General features: G+C 37.3%; 1 protein-coding gene across 1 annotated transcript in view; it reads right to left on the bottom strand.

Moving 5' to 3' along the window:
• ADGRV1 (adhesion G protein-coupled receptor V1) overlaps positions 1-21,515 on the bottom strand; it is a gene marked incomplete at both ends in the record, with an annotated part of 262,544 nt that overhangs the window by 181,331 nt on the left and 59,698 nt on the right. Inside the window, 18 exons of the mRNA XM_082301998.1 lie at positions 1,941-2,196; positions 4,464-4,610; positions 5,582-5,786; positions 6,243-6,465; positions 6,644-6,763; positions 7,443-7,695; positions 8,241-8,348; positions 9,231-9,374; positions 9,457-9,623; positions 10,125-10,249; positions 11,697-11,872; positions 13,320-13,582; positions 14,016-14,157; positions 14,687-14,825; positions 15,450-15,528; positions 18,043-18,136; positions 18,682-18,845; positions 20,325-20,504. Of these exons, the coding sequence (XP_082158124.1) occupies positions 1,941-2,196; positions 4,464-4,610; positions 5,582-5,786; positions 6,243-6,465; positions 6,644-6,763; positions 7,443-7,695; positions 8,241-8,348; positions 9,231-9,374; positions 9,457-9,623; positions 10,125-10,249; positions 11,697-11,872; positions 13,320-13,582; positions 14,016-14,157; positions 14,687-14,825; positions 15,450-15,528; positions 18,043-18,136; positions 18,682-18,845; positions 20,325-20,504 (2,985 nt within the window). The remainder of the gene's footprint in view (positions 1-1,940; positions 2,197-4,463; positions 4,611-5,581; positions 5,787-6,242; positions 6,466-6,643; positions 6,764-7,442; positions 7,696-8,240; positions 8,349-9,230; positions 9,375-9,456; positions 9,624-10,124; positions 10,250-11,696; positions 11,873-13,319; positions 13,583-14,015; positions 14,158-14,686; positions 14,826-15,449; positions 15,529-18,042; positions 18,137-18,681; positions 18,846-20,324; positions 20,505-21,515) is intronic.

Below are 21,515 nucleotides of genomic sequence, written 5' to 3' on the forward strand. Positions count from 1 at the left end.
CTTGGCCCTCCTGGCTGCCAGGGCACTGCTGACTCATGTTCAACTTCTCATCAACCAGGACCCCCAGGTTCCTTTCCATGGCACTGCTTTCTGACCTCACATTCTCCAGTCTGTCCATACATCCAGGGTTGCCCCATCCCAAGTGCAGAATCAGCACTTTCCCTTGTTGAACTTCATGCACTTGGTGATTGCCCAGTGCTCTGATTTGCCAAAGTCTCTCTAATTTGTTGAGGTCTCTCTTCAGGGCCTCTCTGCCCTCAACAGAGTCAACAGCTCCTCCCAATTTAATGTTGCCAGCAAACTTCATATTCCTAAGAGTCCTGCATCCAAGTCATTCATGAAGATGTTGAGGAGAACTGGGACTAGGATGGAGCCCTATGGAACCCCCTTTTAACCCTTGCCCTGCTTGATTTTCAGCTCACCTAACTACTGGAGCTGCTTGCTAGACCCTACTTCAATTCTGCCCGGCAACACAACAGTACTTGGATAATACCAGGGCTCAAGCAGATGAGCACACACAAGTGTTGTAAACACACAAAACAGTACCTACATCTAGAGGTACTGTGCATTTAAAAACTGGGTCTAGAAGAAGAATAAAATACGGAATATCTACAGTTTGATATGTGTGTTACACAAATTATTACTTCAACACTTCTATTTTTATTTGGTTTTCCTTCAAAACTTCCATTTCAATACTTTGCCTGGCCTTTCATGCCTAGGCCATCACTATTGATTCTAACACAGAAAGTGGCATTGAGAGCAGTCATTCTGGCTGTAAACATCACATTTTCTTAAATCAAATATTGAAGAAGTTAAATAGACTTGTATCAGTCAGGCTCAGCAACCTTTTGCGAAGGCAGATTTGTAATTTTATCCAATAAATGGCGGAACACATAATCTGGCTAAAAGTGCTGCATTTATGACTGGAGAAATAGAAACAGATAAAATGTAAACAGGTTTGTACTTCAAACCAGTTACTGTAACTAGATATTATTTCACAGATAGTATCTTGTGTATAATTCATTAAAATACAACAGATAAAGATTGGAAAAAAACCTGTGCAACCAGGGGGAGCTAGGAACCTTCCTTGAATCCTAACTTCAAAGTATAAATGTTTATAATGTGTGTGTTTGTGTAAGAAACCAACAGAATCCCTTCACATTACTTCCAGGGGCTAAAAAAAGGGCAATGTCAATGCACCTGAAAATAGAACTGGTTAGAATGTTTTACCGGTGATAGTATATTCTGATGGAAAAAGCATTTTTTGTATATGTAACTTGTTAATATGGACAGAATATTAAATAATTAGAAAATTCTAACTGAGCTGTTAACGTATGACTAGCCCATCAGATAGCTGCGGGAAGAGCACCAAAGAATGCCAGCTAGCTCCCTGAGCCAGGAGAGAGGGAAGAAGCCTGAGCATCATGGCAATTCTCCTCTGGCCAACTGCCTGGGAGATCCTTTTCAACTTGTGCCTTGAAGGAAAAACAAATCAAACATGCAGCTCTAAGCAGAAAAACACCACCTTTTTCTTGAAGTGGGATTCACTCCTGCTCTGCTTCCTTCCTTCCCCTCTGACCTCTTTTTGAGCCACTTCAAGAGGAAAGTCTTTCTATGTAAATTATTTTAAATTATATTTTAAATACAGCAATCCCATTAAATGGGCAACTTCTGCCTTTTATATAAACAGAATTATTTTATGCATTAGTGATTTGCAACTTACCTCTTAAACAAGAATGGCTGGAGAATATTTATATATGCAATGTTAAATACAGCATAAAATGTGTGTAGTAAAACAGCATAGTTACATATTTTAAGGGAGATAGATAGATAGATATAGATATAGATATAGATGATATATATAACAAGTGTTATAACTACAACAATGCTGACTTTGAAAAAACATACATTCTTTCCTAAGAATCAAGAAACAGACTTACCTTCTGGTTCTGTGATTTTAACAAAGAGAGACTCCATATGCCACTCAATCACACCATGTACAGAGTCACTGGGTAAAATGCTAAGTACAGCTCTTGCCCTTTCAGGATCAATGACAGCTCCTTTTGTGGTATCTTGAACACCCACAGTGGTAACATGGGTGAGTGTGATTTCCACTGCCTCTGAAAGTTCTGCAACACTGTCCGCGAGAATTGTCAGGGTGATTGTGGACAGGGCCTGACCTTCTGAAAATGTTATCTAAAGTTTTAGAGGGAAGGGGGGGAAAAAAGTCAAATTTCTTCTCAGTGTCATTACACTTACAGTTTTATTCTGTAAACTCTATCAGTTATAAAATGCATATATATACACACATACATGTCTTATAGAATCACAGAATACAAGGTTGGAAGGGACTTCAAGGATCATCTGGCACAATCATTCTTGGCAGCACCACAGTCTAAACAAGATGGCTCAGCATCCTGTCCAGTTCAATCTTAAAAGTGTCGGTTTTTGGGAGTACACAACTTCCGTGGGAGGTTTATTGCAATGGATGATTGTTCTAATGGTGAAAAATTTTCCTCTTATGTCCAATGAGAATCTCCCCAGGAGTAACTTGCATCCCTTATCCCTTGTCTTTTCAATGTGACACTTTGTAAAAAGTAAGTCTCCTCCTTTGTAGCCACCTTTTAAATACTGAAACATGGTCTGAACATAAGGTCTCCCCATAACCTTCTTCTCTCAAGGCTGAACAGTTCTCTCAGCCTTTCCTCGTATGACAGTCTTCCCAGTCCTCTGACCACGCTTGTGGCCAGCTCTGGACCCTCGCCAGCCTGTCCTATTTTCCACAGAGGGGACCAAAAATGAACACAGAACACAGAATTCCAGGGGTAGCCCAACCAGTGCTCTGTAGAGTGGGCTAATGACTGCTGCATCGCTGCTGGGGGTGGCCTTGTTGATGCAACCCAGAAACATCCTGGTGGATTGCCTCAGTGTTCACTTATAATGAGTTTATCGACCAGCAGGATCGCCAGGTCCCATTCCCCAGAGCTAATCCCCAGTCAGGATAGATCCCAGTGGGTGGTGCACTCCTGGATTATGTTTTCCATAGTGTAACATTTGTTCCTGATGGATCTTCCAGCCTACCCAGGTCCTCCTGCTGGGTAGCTCTCCAAAGTGTCCACTCCCTCACTTCGTTTGGTATCATTGTCAAACTTCATCAGAGTATACTTTATCACCCACATCACTTATGGAGATATTAAACACTGCTGGGCCCAATATTTATCCCTGAGGGACCACACTTGTGACAGTTGTCAGTTCAAAAAGGAGCTATTTACCATCACTCCCTGGGGGCAGCAATAACACATAAGTTTATTTAGAAGGCAGCTATGGCAAGCTGTATCAAAAACCTTGGAGAAATCCAGGTAGACAATGGCTTTTGCTTTTCTTATTAAATAGCCTTTATCTCAAGCTTTTTCTCCTTATTTTCTCCTCATCCTGCTGAGATGGGTGAGTTAAGAGAGAACTACGTGAGGGTTTGTTAGACAGCCAAGGTCAACACACCACACATATACATATCAAAAGAAGGATGAACATATAATATCTATTAAAATCATTGCTATGTGAAGAAGTGGCTACTCAACTTTTTATGTTTCTTCTTCAGATAAAATGATTGATACATGCTTTGTCTATCTACATTCTTATTTTTAAATTCAAAGGGTCCACCACTTGATTAGGTCTTTCAACAAAGAAGATGTGTCTATAAACACTTGGACTACACATACTGTATAGGATAAACAAAAATTTCCACTGAACATTATACCTTTCTGACTCGTCTTGCCTACAAACCTATGCAATGAAATCGTGTAGGATTTAGCTGGAATGCTCAAGGAGTACTCTAACAATTTCAGTTTGATTGTTTTGGCATCCTTAATTTCCCACCCATTTATTTTTCTCTTTATTTTTTTTCAGGCTTTGTGTCTGCTACAGATAGCCACAAGGTGGAGGATTTTAACTTACAGAAACTGTCTCCTGCTGGTTCTAAGGCCTATGAAGAGCTTTGGCTGGCAGGAAACATGGGGTTTACATGGCTGGGAATCCAAAAATCTCAGAAACACAGAAAACTGGGACTTGCCATGTTCTGCAGGGCCATTAAAGTTCTCCATTGTATTGAGAAGGTCAGGACAAAGAGCAAAGACGCCCAGCTTCCCACCTATGCAAATAGTTTGACATAGTAGCTGAATCTCACAGCAGAAGAAAGGAAGATGGGAACAGGATACTACAGATACACAATTCCAGTGCCTGGACAGCATTGCATATCAGGTTCTAGAAGTGTTAGAGTGATATTGCAGTACTATGTGCCAGCCAGAATTGCAAACCACCAGAATCACAAGAAAGGACAAGGAAGCAGGAATTAACGGAAAATTGGGCCAATCTAACGTGTACTGTCCTTCTCACTCAGTACATCTGTATTTATTGGCTGAGACAACACAATAAGTGCTTCCCCAATAACAGTTATTATTAAATACCATTCCTGAAGCTGGAAATATATCACTTATGCTCCCATTAGCGATCCATTCCACTGTAACTCGTCCATATGTTCCTATTAAACGTTCAATATTCAGGGTGATCAAGCTGTCCTGTTCCACTTCTTCAACTTGCTTAAATAAAGAACTCTGAAAAACATACAGCAGCAGAACCAAAGCATTATTTTCTTAGAAAGAAAATTTTCTTTAGGGAACAGAGCATTCAAAGGGGGCCAGAGACATTGGGCATCAATAAATTAATCTACTTTTAAGCAGCTAAATGCAAGTCTATTGATTAAATTTATGTATCTTAATAGGCAGGGGTACTCAGCAGGCTCAAATTTCATAAACATAGGAATTTGAAATGTCAGACCTCTTAATCCTAAAGCAAAAAAAATCAGTTATTTTTGTTAGCTTTTTTTAGTACAGTGTTTTATGTCCAAATCATGTGAAGCAGGTAATGAACATGTAGACTTTCAAAACAGACATATTTTTACTGCTGTTACTTTACTATTACTCATCCTCCTCACACAAGTCCAGATGCAATGTTTAATTTCAGCAATGATTCTTCTGTGTTTTGTATCTTCACTATGCATTTAGTACATGTATCTGTTTAGATAACTTCTACAATATTTGATTATTTAAGAATCAAACACCCCAAATAATGCCTTCAGTCTGACATTTTCTCCAAAGTTATTATTTTGTTCAGGCAGATGGGCTCGTCATGTGGCATAGCTCAATTAGTATCTATTTTAGAGGAATAGAATCTTTACTGAATTTCCTTGATTAACCAGTTTGTAGAGATTATGATGATATCATATATGCCGTCTGAAAACTGAATTTTTAGATTGCTGCAAAATTAAACTGACAAAATAATGGGTTACTCTAAACATAAGGGGATTATAAAAATGACACAATAGGAACAGAATGGAACTGAGTTTCTATTGCCTGTCATCTGTATAACCAAGTAACAATGCTAAATGGAAATCAAAGACCTTCCGTCTCAGGCTGATACAAGACTTTAGAAAACGAATCCTGTAACATGCTGTTTTAGTATGTTTGTGTTCTGGTATTCAGAAATTATATATACATATTTTAATGATTTACCCTATAAATTTTACCTGAGCAAATGCAATGACTCCATAGGCATTGTCGTTGGAAGGAATAATTATGTTAACAAAACTGTGAACACCAATCTCTGCACCTCCTTTGGGGTTTTTCAGCCACACTTTAAAACATTCTTCCTCTTCTGGGATGATGTCATCCAGGATATTGACTGCTATCACAGCTTCCATGTCCCCAGGCTCAAATATCAATTCACCTGAACTAGCATACAAACAGACACATCAAGTAATTATAAACTGAGGATATGATTAAAGAACTTTGAAAGCAGTACTGAAAACTTAATGAGCATTTTTGATGCTGAAATTGTTGTTTATATTCCTGCGTAAGGAGGTTTAAAGGTTGTGGAGTTAGTGCTGGGTTTCGTTTTTTTTTCTAAGTTACAATAGAACATAGAGTAAATGATACTTCTTATTAATGTAATTTAATTTATCCTAAATAAAATCTTCAATATCAAGTATAACTGCAAGTCCTTTTATTCCATATTTTAAAGCAAGTTGTGAGAAGTTTGACTTCAGGTTATCCTATGGCTACCTGTGAAAAATTCTCTCTAGTGTTAATAAACACACCACACACACATGTCTATAGCAGTCTCCACTGTAACAAAAACAGTATCACAGAAAAAGGAATGCAAGAGCTGGGAGAAACCAAAAAACCCACCTAGGTATAAAATCTGACTGGTTGGAGATAGTGGTCAGCTCATAAATCTGGGAGCTGGACTCTACGGAAAGAGCAATCAAGCTCTTGCTGGTGTTCAGAAACCTTGCAGTAGCAGAAGTGATATGATCTGCATATGGGGCTTCCAGGATCAGAGAGAACTGGTTCCCTTCTGAGTTCCAGGAGTAGAGTGCTGTTGTGTCCTTACCAGAGAGGATGATGTGAACTACATGGAGCAAGGAAGAGAAAAAAAGAAATATTCAGTGATATATTTAAAATTAATTGTAATACAGAAATGCCCTTGGCAGCTCAATCATTAAAGTACCACTTAAAAATCTGATGAATATTATGAAAAAATGAATGCATATATTTCTTCAATTCCAGTACTATAAATGAAATCTTACCTAAACCTGAAGTAGGCATGAAAACATGGATGTTTCTTACAGCAGAAACTGGAAGAGACTGAAAGTGTCTGAAGGTAGACTGCCCTGTCTCCCAGATGAAAATTTCAGAATTTCCAGTTTCTACAAAGGAGAAAAATGACAAAACCTACATTATATTGCTGCCTGTTGATTAAATCACACACTGGTGGCCATTAAAAGGCAGAGATTTGCAACTTTGTTTAAAAAGTGAGACCAGTGATTGTATCTTCCTTTTTACTTGCATAGCTCCATAGGATCATATCCCATCAGATGATTCATTCAATGACATCATTTAAGGGCTTTTCTACACACATGCACATATAAGAACACTAAAAATCCCATCAGACAACAGTCAACTGCAAAGAAACCTATGGACTGCAAGACAAACTTTTAAATAGGCATAGGGATGCAGACATAAAACAATGTCTAAAGTGTCATATTTATTATAAAAATATACTTTGCTGGACAATAATCTTTGCATATAACAAGGCTCCAAAAAGCTAATAAGGGGTGCAATTAGCAGCTAGATGAATGGATTTATTATTTCCTATTGTTCTTGGGAAAATATTTCATTAGTTTCATAAATATTTAAGAACAAACACAATGCTTTCATTTTCTGAAGGACAAAACACAGATTACTTTGATTAGAGGCTTATCAGCAAGTTGTCACCCTCCAGTTAATATTTTAATCTCTAGCTAAAGCCCTTTATCCCAAATGCCTTTGCTATAAAAAAAGCCAGCACATACTTAGCAAACTCAGTGTTTGTTTTCTGCTAAATACCTTTTGCAATGATTAAATATATATCAGACCCAGAAGTCCAGGCCTCCATATGTTTTATTTCTTTTGCTGGTAACTGATGAAGATTCCTAAACTCATTATTCAGCCATTGGTACAAGAGCACATTCTGGCTGGTATTTGACAAAGAAACTAGTAAGTACATAATGCCTCCTCGGGAAAACAAGGCAATGTTCAGAGCTCTGTAAAGTGGAAGTTGATGATGCAGCACAAATATATCTTTATTCCACTGGAAAATCTGTAAAAATAGAAAAAAAAAATTATTCTATATTTATAACTAGCACTAAGAAAAAATAAATTAAATGTTTCGATGAAATTTGGAAATACTTGTAATTAACTGAATTCTTCTTTTCTAAGGTGGATCCTACATTACGGTGGAAGCATTCTGAAAAGTAACTATAAGTAAGTATCTTACTGCAAGCACCTGTGCCTGTTCTTCAAGATGAACAGGTTTATGGTCAGAAGCTATTTCTACTCTTATAGCATATCTATACTCTATACTACATATCATATACTCTTATAGCAAATCTAACATAATAGATTTCAAAACAGCATAAATAAATCAACATAAATCAAACCAAGTTTAAATTACATGTTAATGTAGGGAATGTTGTTACATTTAAACAAGTCTAGAATTTTATGTCTTATAAATCTGTAATAGAAATATAAGTAATTTCTCAGGAATATAGACTTACTTTTTTTTTCTATATTTCCTTCATACCTCAAACTCAAAACTAAACAAACTACCCACATCAAAGCCATGGAAGACAACTGTATTCTAACCTGTATGGAACTGAAACTGGTGGTGTCACTCACAAAAACCAAATAGTCCTCTTCATTCACAGCAAAATGCTTGACAAGTCTGGTATCCAAAATAGAGAGGGTCTGTAGCTACAATGAAAATATGGCAAAAAATGGTATTTGGAAGTCAGTTCAAGTAACAAGTTTATACATACATACACATATTTTTAAAAAACTGTAGAAGTCCAGTGTATGTAAAATAATTTACAAAAAATGTCATATATGTAATTTTACAATTTTAAACATATATGTGGGGTCATTTAACAAATTAATGTGACTTATCATATGTTTTTCAAAAAATGCTCTATGACTTCATTGCTCCACAATTTGTTTTTTCACTTCCAAGGTCATTGTACCTCACCCTCAAAATATAATTATAAAAAACAGTAGACAACAAGCTGTGGTTTAGGAATAGTGTTTCCCAATTTAGTGTTCCCAGTGAACCACTCCAAACCATGCTGCCTCTTCCTTTCTCCCCTGTAGTGGGATGGAGAGGAGAACTGGAGGCAAAAAAGGTGAAGATCACATGTTGAGATAAGGACAATCTACTGCAAACAGCAATGTGATGAGAAAATGAACAGTAATAACAGCAATAATAGTGACAGAGGCTACAAGAGAGGCAAAGATTCACATGTGAAAATGCTCATTATGCACAACCCATCAATACAGGAACTGCCCCCATGCTACCCCGACCCCTGGGAGGGCCTCCTTCCTCCATCCCCAAAAAATGACATGAAGTGGTATAGAATAACCTCTGGGTCCCAGCCATGCCGCCTCCTGGCTACTGCAAAAATTAACCCTGTCCTGGCCTAAACCAGGACAATAACTTACATCACTGACTCATGCAGAGTGTTCAGATGCCAAACTAGGTGAGAACAGAGTGCTTTTCCCAAACCATGGCCAGGCAGAAGGGCCTCACAAAGTCCTTTCTAACCCCATTATTTAATGATTTTGTAAGTTACACAGATTTACCTTCAACAGTTTGCGTCCAGGCATAAATGCATATATACTGCTATTGGAAGCTCCCTGCCTGGTTCCTCCATGAGTAATCACAAGGTAGGGAGAAGCATGGATTTGGAAAGACACACAGCTTTTAGGATCCCACATACTGAAATTCTGAGAGAGAAACAAAAAAGTAGAACTGAGACCTCAAGGTTTTATTAAGCAACATGGTTGGTGTCTATATGCAAGCATTTACCTCAATGGCAACAAAAACTCCTTTCCACTGGTAGAGAGTAGAAAACACAGCTGGAGGTGAACGCAATAGCACACCATACAGTATTTCTGCTGATGGAAAGAAACACCAGCTAGCTGCTGACTCTTCCACAAAGCTTTGCAAGACAGACAGGACACTGATACTACCCTCTGCAATACAGTATAAGAAAAAACACCATTTTCATTATTTATTTGACAAAACCAAATATATATATATATTTTCACACCGAGGTTGTACTGAGAGTTAAACAATAAATGCATTTTTCATATACAGAAGATCCATAGGCAATTTGAGAGCGATTCAGAGTGACTCCGTTTGGAATTTAGGTAGTCAGAAAATTAACAAGATAGGAAGAAATAAAAAAGTGACAAAGAAACTAAGAATGTGTTTATCCTCATTATAAGTCAAAGGTCTAGTGAAAATATATAAGCAACAGGAAGAACAATACAGATTGTTGAAAATCTTGCAGCAGTGGCTGATGACAAGCTGACTCTTAAGCAGCTAAAATCTTTTATCTAATGAATTTTGATATCATAGGAAAATTATAAGTGAATTTTCATTCCGAAGTTGTATCTCCTGTATGTTTGGTTACTCTGTGGCTATCTCCACTAATAAAATAGCAATGGATGCTCTTGATAAAGTGAACGTACTGATGCCAAATGCAGTATCCGACAATGTCTCCCACTCAACACTCACAGTCACGTTGAGCCCATTACTTCGTGAAACTTTCAAATAAACTGTAGTGTTCGCCTCTTCAACTGTGAAGATATTTGTCCTAAATTTGAGAATTGTGAAAATAAATTTCAAGAAGTATTTCTATAGTATAAGATTCTTATAGTACATTTTCAGCACAGAATATGCAATAAAAAGAAAATACTGGGTTTTCTCTGTGATGGACTAATACTGATTAAGGTTGCCCAATGTTTCTTCACACAAGACCTTGACAAAATCATCCAATATTCAACAAAAACTACCCTGAAATTTAACACACCAACTATATGGGTAAAGCTGAATGATTTATGAAAACATCATTCCCTATCATAGACTCATACGATCATAGAATGGTTAGGGTTGCAAGGGACCATCTAGTTCCAACCCTCCTGCCATGAGCAGGGAGATCCTCCACTAGACCGGGTTGCTCAGAGCTCCATCAAACCTGGCCTTGAACACCTCCAGGGATGCAGCATCCACAACTTTTCTGGGTAACCTGTGCCAGTGCCTCACCACCCTCACAATAAAGAATTTCTTCCTAATGTCTAATCCGAACCTACTGTCTTTCAGTTTTAAGCCATTCCCTCTTCTCTTGTCACTACATGCAAAAAGTTCCTCTCCAACTTTCTGATAGGCTTCCTTTAGGTACTGGAAGGCTGCAACGGGTCAGCCCAAAGCTGCCTCTTCTCTAGGCTGAACAATCCCAATTCTCTCAGCTTCTCCTTCCATCCCTCTGATCAACTGAGTGGCTTCCTCTGGTTCTGCTCCAACAGCTCCAGGTCCTTGCTCTGCTGGGACCCCAGAGCTGGAGGCAGCTCTGCAGGTGGGGTCCCAGCAGAACGGAGCAGAAGGGTCTGAATCCGCTCCCTCCAAAGCTGCCCATGGGGCTTTGGATGCAGCCCAGGACATGTTTGGTTTTCTGGGCTGCAAGTGCCCATGGCCAGGGCATGGCCAGCCTCTCACCCAGCAGCACCTCCATGTCCTTCGGGGCAGGGCAGCTCTCGATCCGTTCATCCCCCAGCCTGTACTGCAGGTCCCTCTGACCCAGGGGCAGCACCAGCACTTGGTCTTACTAAACCTCATGAGTTTCCCAGATGCCACTTCTTGAGCCTGTCCAAGTAAGATGGCTCATTTGGTTCTGAGAAACAGCCCTGAATGAGGGTGTATCTTGCACAAGCTTAAATAAATAATTAAATTACAAAATTTCTGATTCCCTGGGCACTGGTCTAAGGTTTGGAGCCGTTAATATGGATTACTATTTGTGAAATGTTTGAGGACTAATGAAGCACTGTTTCAAGGAAAAAATCATAGTTCAAAAATCAACACTTCTAATGGTGAATAGGACATTTTAAGTGTTTTTATGTTCTTCTACATAGCAGTAATAGTATTTGAAAGATAGTGTACTTTTTAAACTTAAAAATTTTACCGTTGGATTGCTAATTTTTTTTTAAAGGAAAGCCATCTCTATGGAACCTAAAAAACTTCCTTTTAATTGTATCAGGGTTTAGTACCTATTTGTAACTGGGTAGATGCTGAAAAGCCCCAGTGGAGCCTGGTTCTGCAGTATTGTAATCATAGTTTGCACTCTGGTGCCTAGTCTGGCTCCTCCAGTTGGATTGAACAGGGTGACAATAAAGTGCTCATCCATTTCTGGTTCTTCATCCAGGATTGCAGAAATATGCAGTGTCTGACAAGAAACAAGCATGGAAAGCTGGTGAGACTTGACAGCTAACAATGGCAATGCTATTCAGACCATGCTGCTGTTTCTGCTCATTCTCTGAACAGCTCTGGACAGCAGAGCAGTACAACAGCAGCTCTGGAAACTGTAGAAGGCAGGAGTAAGCCATGGACAGTTCAGGCTGGGGTTCTAAATCCCTCTGGTGACCCACATTAGTGCAACACTAACATGAGCATATCCACTTTTAATTTCTCCCTTCCTCTCTTTCCTCTTATCCTAAAGTTCTCTGAAATGTAACAGGTTTTGAACCTTTTTTCATACTTCTGTTTTGTACTTATTCCACACATTCCTTGGTAATTCATAGTCCTCATACAGCTACCTGATCCCCTAGTGCAGCTTAATCAAGTTGGGTTTACTTTACTTGAATTGTCAACTGAACTAGCTCATAGGCAATAGGGTAGTTACACTTCTGGTACTGGGAACAAAGAGGGAGAAAAGGCAATAGAGGAATATTTGAAATACTCTCTTCCTTATGGTTTTTTTCCCTCTACTGCAGCACAGTGGATAAGAATAGGATCGTCTCAAGGTGGTCTCAAATCAGCAGAGAACAGTCTACAAAGAAGTAGATGTTTTCACTGTCATTCTCCCTATTACCCAAAGAGGTGAAAGTTACACTGGTACATGTAGCTTTGCCATAGAAAAAATATTTAGTAATAACAGATCTGGAACTGAACTAGAGCTTACAACCTTTTAGATCTCTATTTACTTCTGCAATAAACCACATTTAAAGACTGGATTGAGAAGTCTTTTACTCCCTATTTCTCACAGGTCTGCTAAACTGGCCGTCACTGAGGTTCTAAATGCATTTTAGGTTCAGAAACTGAAAACCAGTGTTTCCAGAAAGGCTTGTTTCAGATTCTACTTCACTAACCATAATATACTAACCTGTTACTGACACATTTCCTGGCTGACATTCTTGTGGGGACAGTACAGAAGCAGTGTGCTTAATACTGCCAGAAAAATAAGTAATTTTCAATTTCTAAAACTCTGAAAGCTGTTCAACTTTTGCCTTTGCTGCAGCATACTCTGTTCAGTTCAGGCCACATAAAAGAATGGAACTTTTCATTCCAATATAATTATTTACAGTAGTAAATTATTACTTCATGTCAAAGTTTGTCTTTCAGCTACATACTAAACACATATGAATAAATGTTCCTATTCATACATCATATTATATACCTATTATATTGTTTTCAGTTTACCTGAGCTATTACAAAGAGAGAAGTATCTACAGCAGAGCATATTCAATTTTTATGCACTCCCACAACTCAGTTTATTCTGAGAATTAAGGAAAACATAAGAAAAAAATACATGAAAAAACAAACACATTTCTGAAATCTTTCACATAACTTAAAATCAGACTTATTTACTTTTTGGGTTATAACTACCATATTACCTTAACTCTGACTCCCTCTTCCAGCACAATGTATCCTTGAGAAGGGGTCAAATCCACTGATGGTTCTGAAGAATTAATTTCACTTACAAGATATTGAACAGACACCATTCCAAATATTCCCTGAGGAGGTTCTCTAATAATATTTAATACTGCAACACTTTCCATCAGATGGAGAGCTGTTTGCTCTCTAAGGAAGAAGTGATCACTGTTATTGAATGACAAAACTCCATGTCCATCATCATTGGCAAATATAGTAATTGTGGCTTTTGAGAAATAAATAATAGAAACATGCTTTAATTAACATAGTAAAATAAAATTGTACACATACACAAATAAATAAATAAATAAATAAATAAATCCATTCTTTCTTTAATATATGGATATTGCTTTTATTTCCCTGATATTACTGAAGAGAATATGTAAATATTCTGCTTTATCTAGGAAGATCTCTAGAAAGGAAGAGTCTAGACTCTCTTATTTAAAAATCCAGCTTTTGCATTTTCTGATTCCTTATTTTACATATTATTTTGTTAATTTTACATTTTTCACAGGGATGTTTAAGAACTTTTCAAGTGAGTTTAATGATTTAGTATAGAAGGGCGCTGGTGTTTTTTAAAATGTGATTATTCAGAAGAATGAAATTAAAGTGACTGAGATACAATTCTGAAGAGCAAGAACATCAAAACTAAATTTTACCTGTTGAGTTCTCCCCTAATTCCAGGCCAAATGAGGGATTTGTTAGAATTAACTGGAACTTCTCAACACCTTCAGGAATATCATCATCACAAATCACAACAACAACAGATTTATTCCTTTCTCCATCAGCAAAAAGAAGAGTCTAGCATTGAAACACAGAAAGCATTGAATACTCAACAGCTGATAATGAACACAGAAATCTTAAACAAAGGTATAGCAGAATTGTGTTAAATAGGGAGGAAAGAAGAGGCGAGACGAGCAGTAATTTCTATGTCCCTTACAAATCAATTGAGAAAGAAGCAAAACAGTTAAATAGTTTAGCACATTGCAGAGTGAGGACAAGCAAGAGCAATTCACTTTGAAAATTCTGTTGTAAAAAATATTAAAACCTACATGAAATCTTATATGCTCTTGTCTAAGCAAAATTGTATTTGAAATAGATGTTTGCAAGTTTACGTGCCTTATATTTTAAAATACTTCAATACTAAAAAAGAAAGAAAGACTAAAATAAGATGACTAAATCTATCTCATTCTATTAAGATGATCAGAGCAACTGAAACAAGTTGAGAAATCTAGCTGTTCTAGTGACCATTCTGCAGAATTAATAAGAAGATGTTCTTTTGAGGAAGTTGAAGGAATGAAAACTACTAGATTTAAAATTTGCTTCTTACCCTCGAGATCACATTAAAATCCAAACCCAGCTGTGCCTCCAAATTTTGGGCATAAAAAAATACAGATACATTGCCGTAAGATCCTTTGTTTCGGTATGCCATTATTGTCAGATTCCCATGAGATTCATTAACTTCAAAACTAAAACAAAAACCAAGACAAATTCTCAGTGCCCACTGAGCATGCTATTTTAATAAGATTGTAGATAATTGTTATATTTTCACTTAAAATCCTCCCCTCTACATTAAAAGAAAAAGGCACCATTACAGTAAGGCATCATTACCACTGTCTAATGCAACCATTATACCTTTCTTTCTTATCAAAATGGAATTGAGCTATAGTATGTTACCCTTTTCCCCTACTTTTTAGTGGCAGATTAAGCCCATCTATGAGCATGAATGCCTTCTTCTTAGCTCCTGGAAATCAGAGAAAAAGATCTGGGAGATGCCAATGTGCATGCTTACATGTACGCAGAGGCTGGGGCACTGCATGGAGGCCGGGAGAGTAATGGAAGTTCACAATACCGAAGGATAATAGTGAAAGTAAGTACATGGTAGCATAAGATTTCTGAGTAAACATACTGTAAATGTTGGTTTCTAGTATGGGAATTATCTTTCCAGTTCCACTGAACTGAATGATATGTTGTCATCTCAAAGATGTGATCCTGTTGTTAACAGGAGTTTTTCTGTTAACTGAAAATAAAAATAGCTGGGCAACACTAATCATTAACTTACATAGGCAGCTTTTCAAGGAGACAAGACTTACTTGGTACTTTCCCATTCAACTACTCCACTTACTCCGTCATTAGCATCAATAATAATTTGAGAAGCTAAACCTTCCACATCTAAAATGGAAAACAGAACGACATATACGTAAGAACAACAGAGTTCATCTTCATTATTTTCAAGAATAATAAAAGCATTTACTTATATCTTTAATAATTTTGTAGGAGAAATACATAATTTTCCATTTCCAAAATGTGGAGGAGAAAATGAAGTGGGCAAGATACTTAGAAAGGCTTAAAGAAAATCTGTCCTTACTAGCTTACTGTAAGAACTGCAACACAGCGCCTTGAATTACCACTCTTACACTTAATGTATCGGCGGGGGGGAAAAAAAGGCTAAAAAAATTTTAGAAAAAAAACATGGCACAGAAAAAGTAGAAAATGCAAAAAAGCAAGATTATTCATCAAGTCTTAATTCATCTTCATTGTGTGTTTTTATTATGATGATATTTAATGTTTCGCAGACTGTGCCATTCTGGGTATGGGAGGGAAAATGAGTAAAAAAGAATAAATGATCCAGTATATCATTTCATATTCATGTTTCAGTGCCTGATAATAAACCTTAATGGCAGACACCTCAGATTCTGCTACAAAAACAAAATTATTAATTTCCTTTTAGGTAGTTTAGGTACTGTAAAACATACGTATCTTCAAAATAGCTCTGAAAGATTACTGCATGTATTGCTCTGTGAAAATACTGAATGATATATTAATGCCAGCAATGTCCACTAATTTCAGGGACCAGAACTTGACAGTCAGAACTTGATTCTTCTGAGAAAATAATGCCTTAATTTGTTCAAACAGCATCACATGACTACTTTAATTTATGTCAATTTATGTTTAATAAAAATTAGAAAGAAATGAAGACTGACAATTTCTACAAAACAAACTGACTCCACTAAATCTGTAGCAAATATACTATTTTTAGATCCATCAGAAAGATTTCTATCAAATCAGATAAAACTGAACAAAAGTAAAAGATCACTGCCATGAATCCAAATCTGACACTGAGATAGTGAAGAACACGAGCAGCAGCTGCAACACCTCTACAGACAGCAGAAAGGTTTAGAAATCCATAGGGATTACAGTGAACATAGACCCTTCAGCTTTGTAAGTCATGTTTTCCCTTGTTGAGTCATAGTCTGATCAACTCACTCAAGATCTATAATACTTCGCTTTCAACATCAGACCCCTTATTTCATATTTGGCATCCTTCCTCTCCTCTGATGCCCTCCTGCCATTTTACTCCATCTTAAGTCTTTCTTTTATCTATGAAGTTTTCTCATTTTTCTTTCCTCATTCTCAAGTATCAAGATTTTCTTAATTCCTTGCACTTTTGCATTACAGTTGGGCCTTTCCTTCCACCTCTTCTAAAGGATGGGATGAAGCAAAAGCAACCTACACCACATATTACATGCACATGGCTATGACAGGGACAGCATTTACAATATATTCCAGATGCATAAGATTAACTGCACATCAGTATCATGTGCAGAACACCTTCAATATCACTTTCAATATTAGACACCTAGAATTATATTAAAGATTTTCTATGGGGTATGGGATTGCTAAATCCTAAACGAATGCACTGCACCGACAAGGATTTGAATCCTCAATCATACCAAAGAAAATACACAAAAGGGAAAACAAGATTAGAAAGTAGTCTGATAACAGAATTAATTGTGACATTTTATAATGAGGAAAAAATTTTGCCTCATAGATTAAAGCTATTATCTGATCATCCTAAGTATATCAGCGTCAAATGGTCATGATTCAGACTGCTAACCCCTCATGGCAGAAGGTAAGACTATACTGCACTCAGAACAATTTAACTCAGAAAATCCTTCATACTTTAATGTTACTTTTTTTATGTTTTAAATTTTAAACTCAAGTAATCATAGCTCAGTGTCTACACATCGTCAATCAGGCTTGCAAGTTACCTTTCAGTCTGTAACGAATTAACTCTGTCACTTCAATACGCGTGCAAAGAAAGGGAAAAAGAGTCATAGAAGATGTTAGAAATAATCAGCATAATTAGCCACTGGTGCCACAGGATAACCCAACTGTCTTTAAAGACAATGGCAGCTATGCTGCTGAGTTCAGAAGCAGAATGAGGACCTAAGTAAGCAAACAATAAATGAAGTTCTGTGGAAGAGTAGGAATACAGAAGATCATGACTCCTAAAAGTAAATCTGATGAAGAAAAATAAAAAGACACTTTTAAAAGAGTGAGCAAAGGAACTACTTGAAGGAATTCTTTGTACATACTTGTTTCCATCATGTACTTGGAAATAAAATCACATTAACATACATTGCCAATGCAACTTTTGAGGTAACTGTGTTCTCCAACTGCTAATTACTAAATAACTCCTCTATGAAAATTGTCTTATAATTTTTACAGGGCTTTAAAAAGTAAGAAGCCAGAGTAATAATGACTATGTTTAATGTTCTACAGTGTTGCAGAACACCCTAGTTGGGAAGTGGCAAGTGGAATAATGATACGCCAGAGTAATATAATGTGCATTCAATTTATATAAAAATAAAATTAAACTTAATTGTTTGTAAGTTGTTTTACCCAGCCTAGGTAGGGAGGAAGTTGAATGGTTCATGATAAGCTCCACTGAAGTTAAATTAACCAAGAAGAATTCTTGCACTTCTGGTACATCATCCTACAAAACACAAATCCAGTATATCCTCTTTTCATTTTCTTAAGAAACAGTCACAGAATTTGCTAAAAAGCCACACACTAGAAGTCTCAAACCTTATAGCAACACTAGAATTAATTTATGTTTCCATTTTCCTCAACACTTTTATAAAAAATGTTTTATCTTGAATGAATAATGAAGCAAGACATTGTATTTAATGGAAAAGACTGTGGTGACACTGAACTAGATGCGAATAAATTTCTGCTCAATTTTAAAGGCACAAATAGCAACCAGTGATAAAGTAAGAGCCTGTAGCAATGATTTACACTGGTCTGAATATCAGAAAATAAACTATTAATGAGAGAGTTAAATTTCATTTAACTGTAAGTAGCACTGTTTTCTGTTATTATGTGTCCTCTGTGTTTTTATCATTAAAGACAAAACCAGTCTTTCTAACTTACAATAAAATCTATAGCTTCAAGTAATATAGCTTGCAAGCTTCAGGTCCCCCAATATTCCTTTTCAGTTGTCATACAGATAAGTATAGAGTGAAAGGATATAAAGTTTACCTCTAGAATAGTAACATTTATGGCAGCTGATGTTTCTCCTTCTTCCAAAATCACTGAGTCAGAAACAGCTACATAATCAGCTCCTGGTTCAGCCAAGGTCCCCTCTGTCTGATTACTTAAGGAGACCAATCCTTGAACTGTGGCATATGTAATATTGATAGCACCTGTTTAAAATGTGACCAAAAATATCCACTTTTTTCAATTCTTATGTAATGCTCACTAGAATAGACAAAGAAAAGAGATTAAATGCTCATTGATAAAATGAAAAGCATAACTGCAAACCAGAAGGATTAAAACATTAATCTGGAGCCAATGGGACTTACTTCTTTCAGTCCAGACTTTAATGATTTGTTCAACACCACAGGACTCAGAAAGCATTAGGAACCAATGTAATCATATATTTGAGGTGCTGTGGAGTGCAAATATTACATTACATTCCTGGGATATCTAATGTATTATTAATACCAGGTTTGGTGTCAAGGGAAATAGAGCGTTTCAGGAATGACCGATTTCTACAAAAGGCTCTAAGGACAGTGCTAAATGTAGTTTCCTTCCCAGAAAGACTGACATAGATGTTGATAGAGAATAAAAATTAGGGGAGACACTGATAAATTTTACTAAAGGAAAAGCTAGAAATTTTTTTAATAATAAAGCCACATCTCACTACTCTGCCAGAGTAAGTCAAGCTGTAAATTTAAAGAGAGTGATCCTGGAGATAAAATGACAAATGAAATTCAAAGCTAGTCTGTACGAAATAAAACATCAGGTGTAAAAGAAACTTAGTTATAATAAATAATGATGGAGTTCAACTGAGAGGTTTTACATTTACAATGGATACTTAGAATAAATTGTTTCCTAAGTAGTGTTTGAAAGGTAGTTTAAATACTGATTGACATTAAAAAAGAAATGGGAACCACAGAAATGTCATTAAAATTCCTCTTCAGATTTGTAGTGTGTCCAGATCTTGAATGCTTGTTTCAACTGATCACTTCACCTCAAAGTAGATAAAAGAAACTAAGAGAAATTACCACTGAGGTCTAACTATAGTCTAAAAATTTAAAGAGAACTTGATTATGCATGTTATCTCTCAATGAAAGTAAAAATACTCAGGAAACAAACACCAGAAAATATTTTGGCACACAGCATATTACTGAAGTTAGTACCACTTAATTTGATTTTGAAAGGACAAACTGAACCAAAAAGAAATACAGAATTCTTAGAGGAGGCATAAACTGAATTCAGAGGCAACTTTTTCCATGGGATATTCCTAAACTGTCAGATTCTGGAAGTTTATAGAGGGGATACTGTGGGAATGGTAATTCCATACAAGATCCTTTTCTCATGTTTTTTATTTCTTCTGGACAGACTAACACTTCAAGACAGATTTATTAGACATAAAAGTACAACTGTAACAGTCAACTAGCTATGCCACAGCTCCCAGACCCCTTGCTATGGAATTAAATGCTATAGCTTCACTTTTAACAAAAACTTAGTTTCCAAGCCTGCAGTAAGGGGCCTAGAAGTTCTGAAAGTATCAATTGTACCCAAGATTTTCCAGAATTTCCAGCCTCCCTGTCATGGTTTTCCTTTGTCTAATGATTTTGAAAACGAAATTTAAATTCTCTTGGAGATGTTATACAAACCTAGAGATCCAAATTCTCTGTTAATAAAAAGCTGAACTGTTTTGTTTTCCTCTGGAAGTAAAACTACCCTGGATGGAAAAGCAAAATTCAGTACTCCATGTGGTTCATCACTAGCTTCTACTGTCAGAACAGCTTCATATCCTTGACTGTCCAAAACAGCAGCGCCAGAAGGAGAAACACCTGCAAAAGAATCAATGGACTGCAGTTAATAAAGTGCTAGGTAAATAAAGTTTTGTCTTACATTACTGCTATTACTATGTACAAATGACAGGCAGGAACACCGCAAATGAAATCAAACCAAACACATGGCATGCTCAGTGAAGTTGGTGTGGAATGTATACATAATTGCATTCTATAGCAAACACAGGAACATTCAATCACAACAAGAATTGTATGCGTAATAAGTGTAGAGTTCAAGACTGTATTAAGAAACAAGATAATCTAAAGAGACAGTGTTAAATGCTAACTTTCCTAAACTACTTCTATTGTAAAAGGAAAGAGAAAGTTCTTCCAGGAATTCATTACAAAAGTTAAAATTATATTCAACTTCTCAATCATTCCATTAAGAAATCACTGCAAGTGTTGCCTTGATGAATAACTGTATTAATTTATACTTATCCTGAAGGATTACAAGAGTAAACAAATGTATTGGGTTGACCCTGAGTTGATGGACAGTCTTTAAGACCAATTACACTTCTCACAATTTACATATTTAAACCGCACAGAAAGGCGGGACTTCCCCTTTGGTCAGAGCTCGCTTGCTGGGAGGTGGGGGCTCCGGAGCCTCCCGGCCCCGCCGGGCCGGGCCGGGGCCACTGCCCCTTTCCCCCTTTCCCCCTTTCCCCCTTTCCCAACGCTGCGGCACGGACCCTGGGTGGCTGGGGGGGACTGTCCCAGAGCCACAGGCAGCTAAAACCAGCCATGGACTGCTCACAGCTAAACCCATCCAGCGCGGCTTCTGGGGACCGGCGGGTCCCTCTCCTCTCCATGCGGAGCCGGCGGAGTCAACGGGAGCCGGCAGAGCCTCCTGTCTGCAGCCAGCACACTTCGTGCTGAACTGAAGAGGACACCACGCAGCCAGCAGCACAAAGGGAGCGAGGCTTTCCCCACCGTAAAGCCTGAACAAGAACACTCTATAGCATGGCGGCTTCAGAGTCAGAGAGAAAGAGAAGTGAGCCATGTGGGACGGAG

The sequence above is a fragment of the Coloeus monedula genome, assembly GCF_965178545.1.
Source record: "Coloeus monedula genome assembly, chromosome: Z".
Classification (NCBI taxonomy): domain Eukaryota; kingdom Metazoa; phylum Chordata; class Aves; order Passeriformes; family Corvidae; genus Coloeus; species Coloeus monedula.